Below are 20727 nucleotides of genomic sequence, written 5' to 3'. Positions count from 1 at the left end.
CCTTTGAACTTAAAGGGCTCAAACACAAACTTCATCTTCTGACCCATTTTCATAAAACTCTTCTTTGAGGTTACAGCTTGGCTGTACTAATGCAGTGTGTTCAGGAAGGGGCTCAACTCTTAGATTGCACAATGTTGCAGCCCAAGGTGTTGTACCCAAATGTTTTAGCCAAAGATGTTGCTTCAATATGGGATTTTCTTTCTAGGACAACTTGAAGCAAATTACCCAGTCACCTAAAAATGACTAAACATATCCCCTAACAAAAAGCTTGGCCAATTGATTTTCTCATCCTTTTTACTAGCTGTATCGGTGCCAGATATGAAATCTTTTGTTCTTGAAATTTAGTTTGTCTCAGCCACTACTGAAAGATTAACTCCAGCAATATAGAGTTTCTTCTTTAGCTAGCAAAAACTGTTGTCAGAGTTTCTCTCTGTCCTACATGAATAACAATGACTGCTTACTGCAATACCCTCTTTTCAGCACATTCAGCATACAATATGAATTCACTTTTTTCATTCTATTTTTAGACTTCATTAGTCCCCCATCTGATGGTTAATAAACCATCACACTATTTTGGTTTCGCATGTGAGTGCTGTTTCAAAGGCACTCATCAGTGGAATCCTTTCTCTTTCTTTTTAAACTTTGACATTTCAATGATTTTCTATGGTTGTCATTTATGATGTGATTTAATGTCAAACTCTTTTCAAATCTCCTGTTCATTTCTCTTTCCCCTTTCTTGTATAAATAATGTCTACCGCCTTTGACCAAAGCAAATAAGCATAACAAGCATAGTCCTACTGCTGGCACTGGTACCTCCCTCTGCAGTTGCAATCCAAGTTGCAATTGTGTGAACTCTTTTTCCAGAATGTTCTAAAACACTAGGGGGCTGATTAGGATGGCAGAAGGACAACCACCGCAGGATGGCTGAAGAACAACTACCGCCGGGCCGGCGGTGGCTGTCCTTCAGCCATCTGACAGCAGTTTTTCCCCTGCCAGATTATGATGGCGGGGGAAACCTCAGGGAAGTGTGGCGGACGCAAACACCATCCGCCATGGTTCTGCAAGGCGGTCCATTTCTGCCCGCCTTGCAGAACCAAAAGATAGGGCAGCATTGCACCGCCATAGGGATTAGGATATCCCTTTCCGCCTGTCTTTTCACAGCGATCGTCCCAACATGAAAAGACGCTCGGAAAGGAATTTTGGGCCCGTTGCGGGTCCCCCTTGTTGTGGGGGGAGGTGGTGCTGCACTGGGCCCTTGCATTTTCCTGCAATGAGTAGCAGGCACCGCATGGTGCCAGTCACGTAGTGCAGGAAAATGCAGTGCATGCCATTTTAACATTGCCTACGGTGCTGCAACCAGTCTGTCTGCAATGTTAAAGGTTCTGGATGTGCCCGCCAGTATGGTGGGCACATCCTATTTGCAGTGGTGGGACCACCCAATTCCTGGTGGGCGGTCCTAAACACTGCAATGCTGGCGGGCGGGCCCGCCATCGTAATGGTCCCCAAGGTGTTTCCAGCTCTTCTAATTCTGGTTTTGAATCAGAGATGTTCTTTGCAAATTCCTCTATTTTCTTACTTTCATCAGGTATGTAGGAGCAGCAATGGGTTAATGTAAGCATCTTGTAGACTCCGCCTTTTTCTGTCTAATGCTAATCAATTCTGCAGAACCATTGAACGTATAGCAATTAGCTTAGTGTTTAATGCTCATAATGCTCTAGAAGTGCTTGTTGCCAGCTTGTGGACAACATTTCAGAGATTTCAAATCTTATAATCATTTAAAAGAACTCCTGCAGGTAGAATGACTGCTCCAAAAATATCTCCTACTAATTGAGATCTCTTTTCTGTACCACTTGTGCGTACAGGCGCTGGTGTAATGGTTAATGCATCTATACTGGTCACATGATACATTTTAGGAAATAGTACACCTAAATAACAAATACCCGCCAAATCAGCAGGTAAACTCCTGGGATGGCAGATTCGTCTCCCTGTAAAATTTGCCAGGTTCCTCCCATTACTTCAAATGTATGTTCACAACTACTAAGTCCCACATGTCTGGTTTGTCTTGGTGTCCTTCTTCTATAAAAACAAGCTTTGTTGTGTTGACTGCATAATCTCAATCTTGGATAAACCATTTTCTTTCTAAATTCATCTTCTTTCTTTCAAACATTTTTCAAAAACATAACCATTGGTCTGATTACGAGTTTGCCGGATGGGATACTTTGTCACAAACATGACGGACATCCCGTCCGCCGTACTGCAAGTTCCATAGGCTAAAATGGAATTGTAATTTGGCAGAGAGGATTTCTGTCACATTTGTGATGAAGTAATCCTGTTCCCCAAACTCGTACTCAGGCTCTATATCTGTCTTTGCGGCATGTTATGTTAGTGTTTCTTGCTTCTAGTCATAATGAAAACTTTTTTTAAAAGGTCAGTTATTCTGCTAAGCTTTAACACTGTTTGTAGGTCTATGTGGCATAAAATAGTACCATGCTGTGTCCACTTCTTTTCTTTGGGAGTGTAAATTCATACTTTCTAGCAATGGCACTCTAGAAAGTACTGTCATAATTAGAATGGATATATTCAGTATGTTTTTGTGTATATTCAAGTGTAAGTAAGATGCTGCATAACCTTCCATATGATAACAGCATTTGGTAATATGTGAATTCTACTCATGCAGATGATGGTACATGAGCACAAACGTAAGTCTTTATCTCCCATGGCATGTGTGTATTCCTGTACTAATCTAAACGTTTGTTGAGTAATCCTCCCTATCGTATGCTCCGAAAAAGGCTTTCAGTTCCTCCTCATCACTCAGCTATGTATGTTTTGTATAGTGTTTGTATTTCTAAAATCTGTCTCGGTGTTAAATAAAACCCTACTAATACTATGGTAATCACAATAACGTATTAGGAAGATTACTACACACATAATATATTTACACTTCTTTTTAAGGCAACACATGTTCAAATGCTGATTAAAGGTGAGCAGTTAAATTCTTAGTTTTTTTTCTTCTTTTTTCAGATATCTTGTTTAAATGATTAGTTCTTACCAAGCAACATTAGGCAATCCTTAGCCTTACTCTGTGTTCTTCTTTAAAACGTTATCCCTACACTTCAGGCCAATTTGATTGTCTGTAAAATAAAGTAGAAATGAGAATCAATTAACGTCAGTCTTTTTGTTATTCCTCTACTTTTTTTTAACGTTTTGCAGTTTCTTTCTAAATATCTTTACCCTAGCACAGCTTATTTTGATACTATAATGGAGGTTCAAACAGTTCAGCTCTCACATCTCACAGGTCATCAACGGTGATATTTAATGCTTCATTCAGATTATAAATCCACTTAGGTGCTGAATTCCTCCGACAAGGTATCTTAGTTCTTTTTGATCTTCTCAACTTTTGTTGATTTTAAGCTAGATCACTTTAGTCATTTGTCTACGCTTCTAATTGTATTGTGACTGGGATCCGAACAATTGAGAAACTCTGTTTCAGTCTTCTTTGATTATGACTTTGTGGCCATTTAACTTCATGTGTGACTCTTCTTTGATCAGTGCTTGTGCCTTCACGCTGAGCTTCTTGCTGTTTTGTTGTTTCAGTCACAGTTTCATGTTGAGGATCAGTCTCTGCTTCTACTTCGTTAGAGAAATCAATACCACTTGGTGAAAATACAGGAGCGGGTCTTTATTGGCAGCTGCAGCCTGGTAAGAAACAGAATGCACCACATCAGCCAATCCTTTGCAGAAATCGAGTATCATATCATCTGTGATGTTCACCAGTGCATTTACAAGTGCAGCAGGTAATCTCATTGCTCGTCCCATCAATAGTTCATGGGGAGAAAGACCAGTCTTTTTATCTGGAATACTTCTGATACTCATCAACATCAGTGGTAAAGCATCTGTTCTTTTCAGCGAGGCTGAAGCACAAACCTTTGCCAATCGAGACGTGATAGTCCCATTCATTCGCTCCACAATTCCAGATGCTTCCGGTCGATAACTGCAGTATAGCCTTTGTTCAATTTACAATGCTGTGCAAATTATTTTCAGGACCTCATCGTTAACATAGGTCCCCCTATCTGACTCCAAAGAGACAGACATGTCATACTTGGGTATCAATTCTCATAGTAACAGTTTTGCTACTGTGATACTATCATTCCTTCTAGTTGGGTAGGCTTCCACTCATCTCAAAAAGACACACACTATGACGTATCTCGGCCCATTGCAACCAGGCACCTCGATAAAGTACATCTGCATCCTGTTGAAGAGACCACCTGATCTTCCTATATGACTCAATGTATCGTGTGTCCTTTTTCCTGCATTCATTCATTGACAGGTCATGCATCGGTGACTCTCCTGTTCTGCTAGCATCCTGAATCTGGGATTAAACCAACTCTGATTAAATAATCTGGCCATTGCGTCCCTACCCAAGTGTGTGTAACCATGTAAGTATTGTGTCATTGGAAACAACAAACTATCAGGTAACACTGGTCTTACAGCAGCTGACATCCAAATGTCATTTGCATTCTTTGCACAACGTGCTCTGATCCAACTCTTCTAGTCTGCCTCTAGACATTTTCTTGTACTCTCTTTAATTTGTCCCGGGTTTCAGTCTTTTTCTTCAACATAGTAAAGTTTGTGTCTTCCTCAGACTCGCATGAGAAAGTTCCATTAAATGTGCAGGCCAACAGAGACCAATATTGTGCTACTGAATCTGCATACCTATTTCCCATGGCTATATAACAATTTCCACTTTTATGAGCGGCACATTTAACAACTGCAGTTTCAACTTGCAACTGAAGAGCATTCAACAAATCGTTCTCCTGCACTCCATTCCTAATTGGGGTTCCTGAAGATGTCATAAACCCTCTTTGTGACCATAATTGCCCAACATCATGGACACAGCCATACTGACTGTCTGTAAATATGGTGACTTTCATTTGAGCAGTTAAACAGCATGCCCTGGTAAGGGCAACCTATTCTGCAATGTGTGCTGAGGTAACCTCTTGAAGTCATGAAGCCTCAACAACATCATTTGTTGTACATACAGCATAACCCACGTTTGGATGCCTTCATTATTTCTTAGACATGAGCCATCTACAAAAATTACATGATCTGGCACAATTAGGGGTTCATCCTTTATATCTGGTCTAGGCTTTGTGCATAAATCTGTGACATTCAGGCAATTGTGTTTAACTTCATCACAAACACCAACATTTACTGGTAGTAACGTGGCAGGATTCCGTATCTGGCATTGGCTAATAATAATATTTTCTGAGGAAAATATCCTCTGTTGATAGATTATCAACCTGTTATGGGTCATGTGCTGTGTTTTCGTTCTTGTCAATAGAAACTCCACAGAGTGAAAGACCATTACAATTACTGGATACCCCATCACTATGCTTTCACTCTTTTCCAGACTAGCGCTCACTGCAGCAACGGTTTTAAGAAAGCCGGGCAGATCTGTTGCAACCGTGTCCAGGGTTGTAGAAAAATATGCCACAGGTTTCCGAGAATCTCCATGTTTTTTGTGTCAGCACTGAGAGAACGCAGCCCTCCCTCTCAATGAAAAAAGGAAAATTCTCTTTAATGTAATCTGGCATTCCTAGTGCTGGGCATGACAAAGACACACTTTCAGCTCTAGGAAAGCTTTCAAACATGTGTTGTCCTATGGAAGAAGATCAAACGCATCCCTGTGTGTCAGCCTCAGTAAAGGCTCCTCCAACAAGGAAAAGTTGGGTATCCACCTTCTACAGTAACGAACCATTCCTAGAACCATCTTGACTTCCTTCTGTGTTCGAGGTGGATTCATTTGAAGAATTGCTTTCACTCTCTCTTGTGACAGCTTTCTAGCTTCTTTTTTCAATTATGTGTCCCAGATATTGAACTTCTTGCTTACATTACTGCAGTTTCCCTGGGGACACTTTATGTCCATTCTCAGCCAAGTGATTTAACAAAGTAATGGTATCCTGTTTACATGCTTCTCGTGTATCTGATGCCACAAACAAGTCATCTGTATACTGTACCAATATTGATCCATAGAGCATCTGTAATGACTCCAGATTCTTTTTCAAGATCTGGTTAAAAATTGATGGACTCTCTGTATACCCTTGTGGGACTTGGCACCATACCAAAATGCTCTGCTGAAATACAAAAGAAAAAAGAAACTGCCTGTTTTCATGTAATGACAATGAGAAAAACACTTGACGTAGAACATTAACTACGAACAATTCTGCAGTACATGGAATCTGAAACAATATTGTGACTGTATTCGGTACCACGGGACAACATGGGACGACAATTTCATTAATCTCCCTCAGGTCATGTACAATTCAATATTTTACATTTGGTTTCTGTAAACCCATGGTCGGAGAGTTACATGAACTTCCAATTAATTCTCTCAGGATTCCTTTCTGTAACATGTCCTCTATTACAGGCGTTATTCCTACAATTGTTTCTGGGGATAAATGATATAGAGTGGTTCTTTGAAGCACCACATTATTTTTGACAGTAATCAGAACTGGTCCACTTCCTTAATTAATCCAATATCTTTTCCTATGAGATCCTTGTCGGAGGGAGGGGCGAAAACAGAAGCGAGGAGGCCGAATCGGGGTAATATTGGACGTTTTATTGTCAAAGGTTAACTTAGGTGTATATAGTTTGTTAAAATCGAAAAAAAAGAAAAAAAATGGAATATCCAAGGATTCAGATAGTGTTCCACCCAAAGTGACAGCTTCTTCATTTAGTCCATCCTTGTCTTGTTTCCTTCCGGCATTCCGGTATGCTGGTGTGGTCCCAGGAGGCTTGCGGAGGGAGCCAAGGAGAAAACAACAAACAAACAAAAAAAGATGTGGTAAGTATGGGAGTAGTCATTCTTGTCAACCTACCCCTTCACCACACTCGGTGGAAGGATTGTGAATAGAAAAAAACAGATAGGAAACGCCAACGGGAGTTTCTAGCGTGAGCCCGTCTTCTAGACTTCTGGCCTTATAAAATCAATAGGTTCCTTCTTCAAGAAAGAAGAGAAAAAATGAGGGTAAAGAAGATGGTGGTGAAAAAGTTGCAGGTAGGTCGTGCCCTCTTTTTAGAACTCCTGTGCTCAACACAATGCAGGAGGAAAGGCTTTATGAGACTGTGAAGGGGGTAGCGTAGCAGTGACTGTTCTACTCCCCACCACCAAACCTTCACCCTCTTCACGGTTACGTATTGGCCCCTGTTAACTTCGGCAGGATCCGGGCAGAACGGGGACCATGGCAAAAGATGGATAGTGAGTCGGGTTTCGGTTGGAGGGTACGGGGCACTTCCCCACAATTCTATACTTATGGATTCACAGTGCCCTTTAGGTCGGCAGGCAATTCTTCAATTGTCATTAAAGAGAATACTCCTGCAGCTGCCTTTTGCTGAATCATTTTAAAACCTATAACTTCATCATGTGTCTGCTGCTCGACACCATCTGGTGTACAATAGATTGTGCAATTTAACTTACACAACAAATCTCTTCCGGACAGGTTAACAGGACTCGTGTCACAAATTACAAATTGATGCTTATCTTCAAAAGTGCCTATTTTTACAGGGACCTCTTCTAAAATTGGATTTGTAATCTGTCTATTTGAAACTCCTACAACTTGGATCTTCTTTCCAGAGAGAGCTAGCACCAGTAGCTCCAAGAAAAGATATGAGTGGCCATTCACCTCACCATCTTCATATAGACCACTCTGATCTACTTCCAAGACGGCACCAAGCACGCATTCTTTCTCCCCTCTCAGGCCCCATCATAGAGAAGTGTCTGAGCAATCACCCTCAAAAACAGGAAATTGCTGAAAATCATTCTGACCTGCATTTTGAAACTGTTGCATCACATTCTGATTCATATTTTGGAAAGCATTTCGGTTGCTTTTGGCATCTGATTTGTGTTGAATTTTGGGGTTCATATATTTTGTGGTAGCCTGTATCATCGGGGCTTGTTTTTGCATTGTTGCATCTGTTGCACTGCCAAATTTTGCATTGGCACTTCTTTCTTTATTAACATATTACCATTTGCATTATCAAGGTTAAATCTACATTCCCACTTCCAATGCCCAACCGTGTGACAGATGTGGCAAGGAGTCATCTCCTTTAATGTTGAAACTTCCATTCTTGAACTTCCAGCAATAAGTATTACTCTACCTCTACCCTGCAGAACTCCAAATCCTCCAAATTTCCTTGAAAACCGACCTGTGGAACAACATCACCTTGCATTCCTTCAGGATTGCCTGCAAAAGAAGTATTCTGAAACCCTTTCTGTGCTAATCTTTTCTGTGCCAACGTAAATTTCACTTTAATCTTTTTCTGCTTCATTTCTGATTCATAGCAGCAATATTTTACAAATTGCAGGATCTCATCGAGTGACTTATTCTGTTAACAGATTACTCTCTGGGTTATGTGTAAACTAATTTCTGGTCTTAAACCTAACATAAGCTGTGACACAGAAATCCCCATATTCTTCGCTTCAGGCTATTCGCTTCCATTGTGCTGTTTAAAAACACCTACATCAAACATTCATAATACTTATGAACTGTTTCCTTTGCTTCCTGTGTAGTTCAATTATTTTTCACCCAATCTAAATCTTTCTGTGGCACTCGGCCTTTCAGGAAAGTAATCGCTGCTTCATACTGTTCCATAAATATGCGAAATGGCGCCTTTGTGCATTTATCTCTCACTGGCTCATCTCGTGACCATTGTACAGCAGTCTTACACTCAGCCCACAATTCACTTGATGCCACAATCTCAAATAGCGTATCCAAATCAGTTCACAACACCTTCACACAAATCAATCAATTTGTGTTAACCACTGCGCCGGTTTGTCACTCCGTTTTGGAAAATAATTTGTAAATGCTGTAAGATCACCTGTGCTCCAAGGCATATGTACATACACTCCTCCCACTACTTCCCAAAGGGGATAAGCTGAAACTCCCTTTTCCTCTGGCTCTTTATTTTCTTTCCCTAATCCTGGCTGTTTCTTTTTCTTCTTGTGCTTCTTTGCCCGTTTCCAATGTTTCCAATTTTTCAAAATCACTCCATTTATTAATGCATTTTATTAATTCGATAATGTGTATTCCCATTCCTGCAAGACGCATGTTTACAATTGAAACATCATCTAAATGTAGCCTAGAGCTCTTTTGCTAAGAAGAGCTTATTGTAATCTCCACTTCATATTACTGAGCCAATTCAGTCAACTTCTCCTGTGTAGTTGCTGCTCGTCCTGTAATTTCCTTGCATAAAAAAATCAATTCCCTTTCTTGATAATTGCTTAAGTCCTAACTCCAAGCATCCCCTAATTATTTCTTCTAAATACATTTTTGATCTTGGGATATTTAGCAGCCTCTCCTTCTCAAAATCTGGGTTAGTCATTTGCATTGAGCCTTCTGACTTTTTAATACCCAAAGCTTCCTCAAACCATGGTGGAAATATAGCTTCTTCAACCAGGTTAGTTTCTCTTTTGGGTCATTGGTGTCATAAAGGCAATCCTTCCTCCATCTGTTAATGCTTGGACCATCTGAGTGGTCTGAGATATTGCCTCCCAACTTGTGTGATCTCATTCACATCCCCTCAGGCTTAAACTCGTGAAGGAGTAAGTGGGACCAAATCAATATAGCTGTTATGACACATACATGCAGTAATAATATATATCAATATAAATATTAGGGTCATTAAGCATAAAGGTTTGAAGTAAACTGGAAGTGATGTTTCATTTGCAGGGGACCCAAGCATTGTTTGCCACATTAGATGCCAGAGAAGAAACAATATGAGCGGTGCACTAACAAAATGGCACCTCTTTCCATAAGGATCCATGACAATTTAATTAACCATCCTAAGCAAGTGAAGTTGGGAACGATGTCTTCCTTTGTTCTCCTACAGCAGACAGTCGCTTCTTTCATCTACAAAAGGCGTCTCCTAGAACATTTGCTGAATTGCTGATACTTAGCACAGATTGAAATAACGTTCTGAAGAAGTCGTGAGGACATCCAGTTCTGGATATTTTTTATAATTTCATGGCTACTCCCATCACACAAAGTTCTGGTAAATAAAAAAGAAGCTCACCCAAGTGTTATTTGCCTCATTAGAAGCCAGAGGAGAAATATTACGAGCGGCGCACTAACAAAATGGCAACCGCTCGCATGTGTGAAAAAGCGGTGTCGCAGCGAAGTCAGGTAAAGGGCATCCGCTAGCTCACAGGTGTGCCGCCACACTACGAGGCAAAGGACCAGCTTAGGGAACGCTGAATGAGGTCTCACTTCGGCTTAAAATTACTTCGTAAGCTCCGAGAAGAGACAGAGCTTAGCAGTCCGCCACCTTCTTGGTCAGGCGCATTAGCCACTAATGGTTACTTCTTTTATACTGCAAGGATAGAAAAAGGGTTTTGATTGAAATACCATCTGTTTAATGGGGAGGTTTGGTCTTGGACGTAAGGCCTGGAGATAGTACTTCAGAATTGACGCATTGGCATGTTAGAATGTCCTAAGCAATACTTGATGGAAGGATTGTGAAGATAGGTACTCAGGTTGCATGTATAAACCGCCTGGAGTATTATCAGTCACTTGAGTCTCATATTTGTGAAATCCAGGTCTTTCTTTCTCTTCCAAATAATCTAGTTATTCTGTTTACACATGGACCACCCGATGTGCGATGCTGTGGCGGATGAACGTTTGCCCTCCGCCTGCTGCCTCAAAATTAAGAAATAAAACAGGTTTATAATAGTTTTACTTTTCAAGTTCTAAAGGCCGGTCCGAGTCTCGGGGCGGGGGGAATCGCAGGGGCAGTCACGAGACGGAGTGGTCGGCACTGCTATCAGTGCGTATGTCTGTTTGGCTGGCCGTCTCAGGTCGGCCAAACCGATATGCGCACTGACTTGTCTCCAACCTGAGCTTCGTTGTTAGGTTGAAGATATCAGGCACAGGCTCACAGTCTCTCTGGGAGCGCAAATCCAGGGAGGGAGCTCAGGCCAATCCTAACACTGCTGTCATGCATGCGAGCAACGTCTGGATTGGCCTCGGGAGACATTAAGAGCCTGTGCTGCAGTGAGGAGCAGAACATCGCCGATACGGAAGGCAACAGGTATGTCCTCCTTTTTTATATATTGTCGATGTTCATCTCCCTCGATCTCACCCCCCACCACCACTCTGGCTTGATACCAGTTGCTACTTGGAAAGATGAGCAATAGGGTCATAATTATTTAGAAAGAGCTTTGACACTTCTATGACTTGATATTGAAGTGTAAGTTTGGAATCAATGATCACCTGTAGGTTTTTTTCTTCAATTAGTATTTGGCAGATGTCTTACTTCATGGTTTAAGAGCATGGATTTAAAGATGCTTGACTAGCAATGATATCTGGCGAGCCTGCCATGTTTATGCCTTTCATTAGCTCAGTATTCTCAGTTACCATTAGTAGGTTGAACAAGCATGGTGTAGATGTGAGGGGGCCTGCTTTGGCAGCGACAACTATAGAAAGATGTAGTTGCTTTCTTTGGAAAGGAAGTAAATTTACGTTTTTCACCATGGCGTTGCAGAGTTCCTGAAAGTGTTTTACACTTGTTGATGTAGTAGAAGGGCTGTTTGGTTGGGAATTTAGGGTCAGATTTACAAGTGTGTTTTGCTTTTGAAAAGTCTGCGATTCACAAAGTCACAGGGTTTGTGATCGCAAAATGGCTTTTAAAAATGTACTAACCCCATTTTGCAATTCGAAAAAGCCTTTCTGAATCATAAAACGATATTTGCGATCCTTTTTGACTTGCAATTAGGAGGGTGTGTGAAAGGGACATCCCCTCCTAATTGTTGAGACCAATTGGTGAAAGTCACATTCTTTATTTTTAAATAGCAGGCATAAGATCGGTCATCGGTTTGGTTTATCAAATCAGATGCTGAGATCACACAAGATCAGTGTTTTGGATAGTTCAATGTAATGGGTGCCGTTGAGTCCAGGAGAGCATCTGCAAAGTACGGATGTTTGCTATTGACTGACAGATAGAAGAGGATAAAAAAATTGAGAAAGACGGATTGCCTTAGTAGTATGGGTGCTGCATTGTCACCTTGCTTGGTTTCTGCGATGAAGATCAGGTCTGAGGTCTACTAGAAGTCCTTGATCTGATTTCTGTTTCTTCCGAATGATTATACATTTAATAGAACAAAGACAGATATATGTTGTCCTCTCTGGGTAGGGTTGTAGTAGATTGTTGGTCATGTCCTGCTAGGTCAAGCTGCCAGAGGAGTAGGGAGCCATCAGAATTTTTTTTGAGGTTAGGACGGGGTCAGTCATCTTGGGTGATCTTTCTGCTACTTCATCCAGTTTGCATGGCAGGTGGGAAAGTATTGGATCATTATTGATATTTAGAAGTGGAGTACACAATGTTCTAACTCCTAGAGCCATCCTCGGAAGGATGAATGCTTAAGATTAATATATTGATTAATCATTGGCAGTTCCTTAGTTCAATCTGCCCACCACGTAGTTATTCTATTTTACTCTAGTGTCTAGTGCGTCTTTAAGGTATACCTTAACAGTTTCTGGTATGATGTGTTCCTGTGAATTTTCCTGCATGTGAGAGGCACCAGTGTCCTTTTACCAGAACACTATCACTCAAAAAGCCTTCCTTGTAGTGCAACTGTACCTCAGCACCTGCATCAGTTATGCTGCAGTGCCACCCCTGATGTGCTAGCTAACCGAAAGATTGTGTGAATTAAGTTAGAAAAGACAAAATATGCCATTCAGCACTGCAAAAAATATTAGTATGTTGTCGGGCCTGCACAGACACTGGGTTCTACCCCCCTACCTGCATGTCTACTTTAATGTTAAGTGAAAGTAAGTAAACTGTTTCATAGAACAGCTATGCTAACCTCCATATAATAATACATTCTGTCTGTAGAGACTGAGTTGTAGTCCTACCTATGCATTTATAGATTCAGAAACTAAATATGTTGTTTTCTAACTGCACTAGAGATATCCTGCATAGAGTATATTCTACAGTGCATGTGTATTCGTTTCTTAGAGCCTAATTTCTAATACTGTACATTTGATTTCTGTTTTCAAGGTTTTAGCATTAAAGCTGTACCATTCCAAAATGCCATCTTGAATGTAAAAGAACTTGGAGGTAAAATAATTCTTTTTCTTTAGATTTCATTTAGATTACTTGTTTTGTATCTTGAAATACTTTGCTTAATATGTTAAATGTAATTGCCTCAGTAGTTTGTTTCCCAAATGTAGTGTTGATCTGCATGTGTGATTAGTGTGTTGAATGGTGTCTATTTATTAAATAGTGCAGGGCATAGCAGACTGCTCAATTAATGTCAGGATTATTTGGCCACTGATAACCATCTCTGCTGCAAGATCTCGCGCATAGAGATGAACATATTGTATCTACAACTTTTAACGTAAATTTCAAAAAAGCCAAAAGGTCTCACCTATGGGAGCTATTGGTTTTGCCAACGGTTTTAGGCATGTCCTTGAGCAAGCAACAACATGCCCTCGAGCGATTTGGCTGGTGCTGAGCACCAAAGATCATGGTCATCGGAAAGGGAGGGTTGAGGGGCATAATTCCCCAGGCCACACTGTTTTTGAAGGCCTCGTGATTCAAAATGTACTAATCTATATTTAATCAATCCTGCTCTGATGAGGCAGTCAAAAAAACTACACAACCTGATTGCTCCAGTTGTTGGAGTTGTTTTTTAGGTCACAGTCTCTTCGAGGCATGCTGTATTCAGTTTGTGGGCTTAGAGCCCGCCCACTGCTTCATATTGGTTTGTTTCAGTGCCCTTTAAAACTATATGCTTTTAAGTGGGTATTTGTTCCCATTTGTCCCACCTTTCTTTGTTTGTTCCCTCCCATGAAGAACGGCCCCAGGACTTGTAGCCTTCCACTTGTGTGCAGTTAGGCTGCTGCACCCTATTATTTTTCTTTTGTTTCGTCAGGCTGTATGGGAAGTCTCTCTGGTCGCACAGCTGTTCCTGCTGCGTGAGTTAAACCAGGCCTGTTCATATTCCCGGAGTCTGTTGCGAGCGCTGCTCCAAGCCGAACACTGTTTGTTTTAATTATACCATCATGCTTTTATCATTAGCTGTTTCCTTAACGTAAAGCTTTTTCCTGGGATTCCAGTACCCGCCCCAAACTTAATGAGCGGATGAGGAGAGAGACCGCTGGCCAGGGGGAAGTGGATAAGGCACACCCTGTTTCTTTTGGGGATTATTTTTCAACCGCCGGCTTGACCCTTTGCCCTCGCCCTTCCCCAAACACAGTTTTTTTAAAATTATACAGTCCTGCTTTAATCATTAGCTGTGCACAGGGAAGGGCGAGGGCAACGGGTCACACTGGTGGTTGAAAAACAACCCCCAACGGTAACAGGGTGTGCCTTATCCACTTCCCCCTGACCCCCGGTCTCTTCATCGCTCATTATGTTTGGTTCAGGCCCTGGGATCCCAGGAAACAGGTTTACGTTAAGGCCAATGTGACTTTTCCCTCCCCTGTTGTTAATTACCCCCGTTATCCATGTTGACTTTAGCCCCTCCCTCTTATATGTTACGCCACGTCCTTTCACACTGCTCACTTGTTGTAAATGCCTGCTGCATAGAATCAACAGGTGTGTGAAGGAGGCAGGCTCTGCTGTGAACAACAAAAACACAACAGAGGGTCCCTGAAATCTCAACAGGGAGAAGGAGAGCAGGGAAATAAGCGCAAGCAAGTTACAAAATCTTCCTCCTATGGGTATAACATCCTTGGTGATTCATCCAAAATGTACATCAGGTTGTCCCGCAGACTTAAAACATTACAACAAATTATTCATATTTTATTGAAAAAAGATAGCAAAATCACAGACAAATGTTTTTGGGCAGGGACTGAGGGTCACTGCCCACCACAGGATGGGTTACATTGGGTGAGGTTTTCTGTAATTCCGGCTGAGGCTCAGCCGATAATGCCCGGAAGCCTCAATAATGGCCTGAACCAGATTATAATTTCAGGATTAGCCTTCATTACCTCCAAATTATGCAGTCGTTAATGATTTCACAAAATTCAAGTACTGCTCATTGGACATCTTTTATGCCACCAGGACAGTCAGCGCTTGTCCTGTTCATATGTATGGGGAAGGATGGGTTCAAACCTATTTTAATTACATAGTGGCAGCTACATGTTGCCTGCACTGGCGATACTGGCGTCAAACATCATTATTTTAAGCACTAGTTTATGTTTTAAAAGAGCGCCCTGGCTTCTATGTGCTAGGGGGGTGCACGGGCGCTTGGCCACAAGTTGAACGTAGCACTTCTTTACTTACCCTGTTACATTCCGTTTCTGATTTCAAGGGGAAGTAAGTTACGGTTGGTCCTCTGGTCGTGGCTTCACACGAGTTTTATTATTCATTACATCAGACTTGCACAGTTAGTGGGAAATGTGTCCGGAGCTCGAAGGGATACTTTGGGTTGAACACTGAGAGCAGACGTGTCCGTGTTTTGCACATTTCGAATCTTAATAAAATGGTAAAGAATAAAACTGTGAGGCAAAAAGTGGCACCATGAGGTGCCACGAGACAGGCCTGTGCAGCGGCGTTTAAGTGCTCATAGAAGACAATCAAAGTCTTGTTTACTCCAGCGGCTCTCTAAGGTATGTCGTACAAGGTTCCTCACTGGCTCTCCTGCACACATGCACTTTTATCTCACAAACACGTTCCATTATCTCTCTCCCCTCTATCTCTCACACACACATACTCACACTCTTTCACTCATTGGGGTTACTCCCCACCTCCAGTTTCTTTCTTTCTCTCCCTCTCACATACAAGCACTAGCTTAATTCTCTCCAATTTTTTTTGTCCTTTTTTTTATATAACGCAAACTCCACCATAAGATATTGGAGCGCTTTACTTCAGCACCAGTAACATTACACAAGGACACATGTATTTGTGGCAGGCACGTGGAGATTTGGGGGTAGATGTATCAAGCTATTTTTTTGTCGCAAACGCTGCGAATTGCAAAAATGCAGCGTTTGCGACTAAAAAATAGAAATCTGCGATGTATGTAACAAATCGCATTGCAAAATAAGTAATCGCAATTTTTGCGATTACTTAATTGCGATTGGTGTAATTCTGCGAATTTTGTTGCAATTTCTTATTTTGCATGGCATATATTTTGCGATATTCGCAAAAACAGAAATCGCAAAATTAGAATTCGCAAAGAGATGTATTAAGAAATCGCAAATTGCGAAAACATGAAATTAGCAAATTAAGAAATCACAATTAACACTAACAACAGTCAGGTGGTAATCAAGTTGAAAGTTTAAAAAAGACCCCACAATGCAATTTTAACTGTCACAATGGCTGGACTTTACCTGATAACTAGGAGGCTGCGCATTCAAGCCCTTGCACAGAGGAGACAGAGGCAGGAGAGAATCTTCAGACTGCGTATTACGCTTTTCCAGCAAACAGAAGAGGACATTTTTGAGAAATACAGACTGAATCCACACACCATTTTGGACCTTATTGAAGAATTGAAGACATTTTTGGAACATGAAACAGCCAGGACTCAATCAATTCCTACGCATGTACAGGTATTGTGCTCCCTGCACCTTTTGGCATCTGGTTCTTTTCAAAGGGTCATTGCAGAGGTTGGAGGTGTGTCTCAGAGTGCCCTGTCACGCTTTTTTAAAGTTTTTTTGGAAGCAATGATGAGTAGGCTTCAACATCACATCTACCTCTCCAACAACCAAGAAGCCATACAAGATTCAAAATTGGAATTCTATCAAATTGCACATTTTCCACATGTAATTGGATGCATAGATGGCACCCATATTGCCATCACTCCACCTGCTGCCACAGAATATGTGTATAGAAATAGAAAATGTTACCATTCCATCAACATTCAAATGGTGTGCAATGCAAAGTACATAGTCACTGACATTGTGGCTCAGTACCCAGGGAGCACTCAAGACTCCTATATATGTATGCACAGTGGACTTCATAGACGTTTGAGTGCTGGCCAGTTTGGAGAGGGTTTTCTACTAGGTAAATAAAATTTCATTGCAGTAAATATTTTTATACAATTCACTTTTCGTATTTTATAAACACTCATTCATCAGTTCTTATCATGCAGGTGACAGTGCCTATGCTGTACGTGATTTCATCATGACCCCTTATCTTAATCCATCGTACATGAAAGGCGATATAATAAGACACACCGGTCAAAACGTGGTGTAATTAAAAGGACTTTTGGAATTTTAAAAAGCTGTTTTCGTCGGATTCACAAGAGTGGAGGTGCTTTACAATATAATCCTGCAATGTGCTGTAAAATTGTAACTAGCTGTGCCATGTTACATAACATGGCCATGAGAAAAGGCACTGAAATTGAAATGAGTGACTCAGATACATCTGATGATGAAGAAATACCCCCCCCCCCCCCCCAAGAAGAGCTGCTGCAGGAGTAGGAGCTGCTGCAGGACGGCAAAGACGTACTGAGATAACACAAAATTACTTTTAGGTAAGAATTAAAAATATCAAACATAAATGATGTTTCATAGTAGAATCTTTTTATTTCACAAACAAAAGGCATATAGCTATCGTGATACCTGACCTGTTACTGCACAGGTCACTCTACATATTCTAGAAATGTAATGCAAGTGTAAACTTCAATTATAATTTCTGAATGTTACAAAACATTATTTCCTGCGCTGCCTGTTGGTAGAGCGCAGCGCAGATTCCATGCTTCTACTTGTTGTAGCATGGGCTGCATTCCTTCCACTCCTGCGTTGACTAATGTCAGATGTAGGTGTAGGATTACTGCTACTCCTACTTGATGTCTCCTCAGTGTCAGCAGCTTCAAAAAGTGCACTTGCTCCTGAGTTTGCAGTTTGTAGTAATTCTACTACAGATGTAACTTTATCCAATCCTTTAGCAACACTCCTTGTGCACTCAGTGACCATTTCCTGCATAGTAACACTACACCTAGTGAAATTGGAAGTCACACTGCACAGCCTGTTGATTGCTTTTGAGTATCCAAACATCCTTGCATGGGCATGGCGTGCTGCCCTGTTTCTTGATTCTTCAGTGCACTCTATGGCCAAACAAAGTCTATCCATAGATGAAGCTATTGCCCTCATACCATCACCCATGCCTGCATTACTTTTATTCAATTTACAAAGCTGGCTGTTAATGGAGCGTAGGGCCTTGTGCTGCTGGCGCTGCACGTGCAACATGTCCTGCTCCAAACCAGCAAACACACTAGGGTTTTCCTCTTGTGCAACCCTGCTGCTCCTTGACCTTTCCATTGTATAGGCTCTACTTCTCTGTGCCTGAGATTGCTGTGTATATACTGGTCTAACAACTGCTTCCTGTGCACTCTCTCTTGAACCTTCAGGGTCCACGTCATCTTCTTCAAAAGGAGGCAGAGGGGCCACATGTTTTTGTTTTTGCCTGACAATGAAATTGGTTTCTACTTCCTCATGTGCACTTTCTTCAGCGGCAGAAACATCTTTGAAAAAAGCCTGGAATGTACTGCATGTGCTGTGGATGTAGATAGAGACATATGAGTTGTGTGGATTACTGTTTGAGTTCAATAAAGTGTTCCTAACTTGAAATAAAAAAAAATTGGGTGTGATTTTCAAACCAGTACTAAATGAATGAATATCATTTTCATTGTGAAAGTAGGGTAAAAAACAAATTAAAGTGCAAAAGCTACTGCTAACATGAATTTCCACTGACTAAGACTCATGATACCTCTCTTGATTTAAATCACCCTGTCTACATGCACTAAAATGAACCACATGCATGACCCACAACTTCACATACATACATACATGCTTCTTACCTTCTGCTCCTTGTCCAGGCTCAGAGCTGTCAATTTGTGCAACCCCACTAACACTCTCAGGCAAGAGAGTTGCCTCTACAAGCTCATCATGAGGAGTGGGCTGCTCAGCAGTGGATGTTCCCCCGCCTGTCTTGCTTGATTCCTTTATCCTTGCAGCAAGTTTTTCTTTGGACCGGAGGCGCATGTCATACCACCTTTTGCGCAGTTCCTCGATGGTACGTGGCGTAACTCCAACAGAATTAACTTTCTGCTGGATTTCTAACCAAATTTTTCTTTTGCGAGCCTCTGGCACTTTCAGTGCTTGCTTCCCAAAAAGCAACTCATGGTTGCAAGCCATCTCTTCTATTAAAGTTTCCTGTTCCTTTTCAGAAAATTTCTGCTTTCTTTTTCTTTTCTCTCCAGAAAAACCTCCTTGAGAATTTTCAGGCTCCATGATGCAGTGAAGCAGGTCTGCACAGCTGCCAAGCAATCTTCCAACTGCCACTGGGTGTGACTCAGGCAAACAGGTGCAGGTAATCAACCAGACTTCCTGACTGTGATGTCATCAGCCTGTTCCTGCATTGGCACGTTTTTTTGCGATTTCTTATTTTGCGATTTTCGCAAAATAAGAAATCGCACAAAATTCGCAGAATATTCTGCGATTTATAAGAAATCGCAGAATATTCGCAAAAAAGTACATACATCGCATTTTGCGATTCCTTATTTGCGACTCGCAAAAGATTGCAAATAAGAAATCGCAAACGGGTTTCTTGATACATCTACCCCCTGGTGATTTGCCCAGAATCACAGGATGTTGAGATGACGCTCCCCAGTTCCAGAGTCGGTAACTCTGGCCGTTACGCCACATCCTCTCCCTGTTTCTGTCCACCAAAAGCCTATTCTTTCTCTCCAAGCCCCATGACCCCTCTTCGAACCACGTTATATTCTCTTAAGATTCTCTAAAAGCAGAGCGCTTGATCTCTTCCTCTCTGAGGTGCAAGACACAGGCTCCCTCTCTGTCTCTGAAATGCTGTCTCTCTCTGAGGTTCAGAACACACACTACTTTCTTTGGAGCAGGATCCGCCTGCCTCTGAGGCGCAGAGTCCATTTCTGAGGTACAGGGTTCAGTCTCCCACTTTCAACAGTAGGGTCTCTGGATCACTGATATACAGAGCACTTGATCCCTCTCTAAGTTGTTACAGGTCTCTGATCCTTGGGGCACACCCTTCATCTATACCTTGCAGGGCACACTCCCCTACTTCGAAGCACAGGATGCAGGCTCTCTCTCCCTGAGGTGCCCTACAGAGACTATCTTTCTGAGGTATACGCTTGTCCCTTAGGCTCTAGTTGCAGCCTCCCTCTCTGGGGTGCGGGGCTCCGGCTCCCTCCCTAAGGTACAGGATGGAGACTCTGATGCGCAGACCTTCTTTGTAGTACAGGCACATAGAATGCTCTCTCACACAGGTGCAGACTGTCCCCGGGGGTGCAGGGCACATGCCGTCTCTATGAGATGCAGGGCACAAGCTTCTGGCATATGGTTGGGTACTCCCTATGGCCCCTCTCAATACTTTAAAAAGCCCTGGCGCAAGGTTAGTCCCGCCCCGGTCTTCCCTCTCTTTGCCCCAGGGATTGGACAACCAGACTAAGAGTTTGTAAGTTATTTGGATTAAGGGGGAGTGACCCCCCCGGCCATATTTATTAACAGTACAAACAAATATTTCAAACCATTTTGTTACAGAAAAATTTAAATGCAGAAAGTACAATTTACATTGATAGACACATGTTGTTGAAAGAGCTAACCTTAACACATGCTAATACAGAAGGCACTCCTACCATAAATCTAACAATGGACGATATGACTTTCTGCGTGTCCCTTTGAGCCTGACGGCAAAGTCAACGTCTGGCAGGCTTCTCTCCTCTCCCTCCTTCAGTTACAAGGGTACTGC

General features: G+C 41.8%; 1 protein-coding gene across 5 annotated transcripts in view; it reads left to right on the top strand.

The window, feature by feature from the left end:
* Positions 1–20727, top strand: part of ARL15 (ARF like GTPase 15) — a 1581679-nt gene that overhangs the window by 571687 nt on the left and 989265 nt on the right. For all 5 annotated transcript variants that reach the window (XM_078675074.1, XM_078675073.1, XM_078675071.1 and 2 more), the window contains one exon: positions 13054–13113. In XM_078675074.1, the coding sequence (XP_078531200.1) occupies positions 13054–13113 (60 nt within the window). The remainder of the gene's footprint in view (positions 1–13053; positions 13114–20727) is intronic.

Source organism: Lissotriton helveticus, chromosome 2_1, assembly GCF_964261635.1.
Source record: "Lissotriton helveticus chromosome 2_1, aLisHel1.1, whole genome shotgun sequence".
NCBI lineage: Eukaryota > Metazoa > Chordata > Amphibia > Caudata > Salamandridae > Lissotriton > Lissotriton helveticus.
The sequence above is the reverse complement of the archived record's forward strand: the minus strand, read 5'-3'. Positions and strand labels throughout refer to the sequence as shown.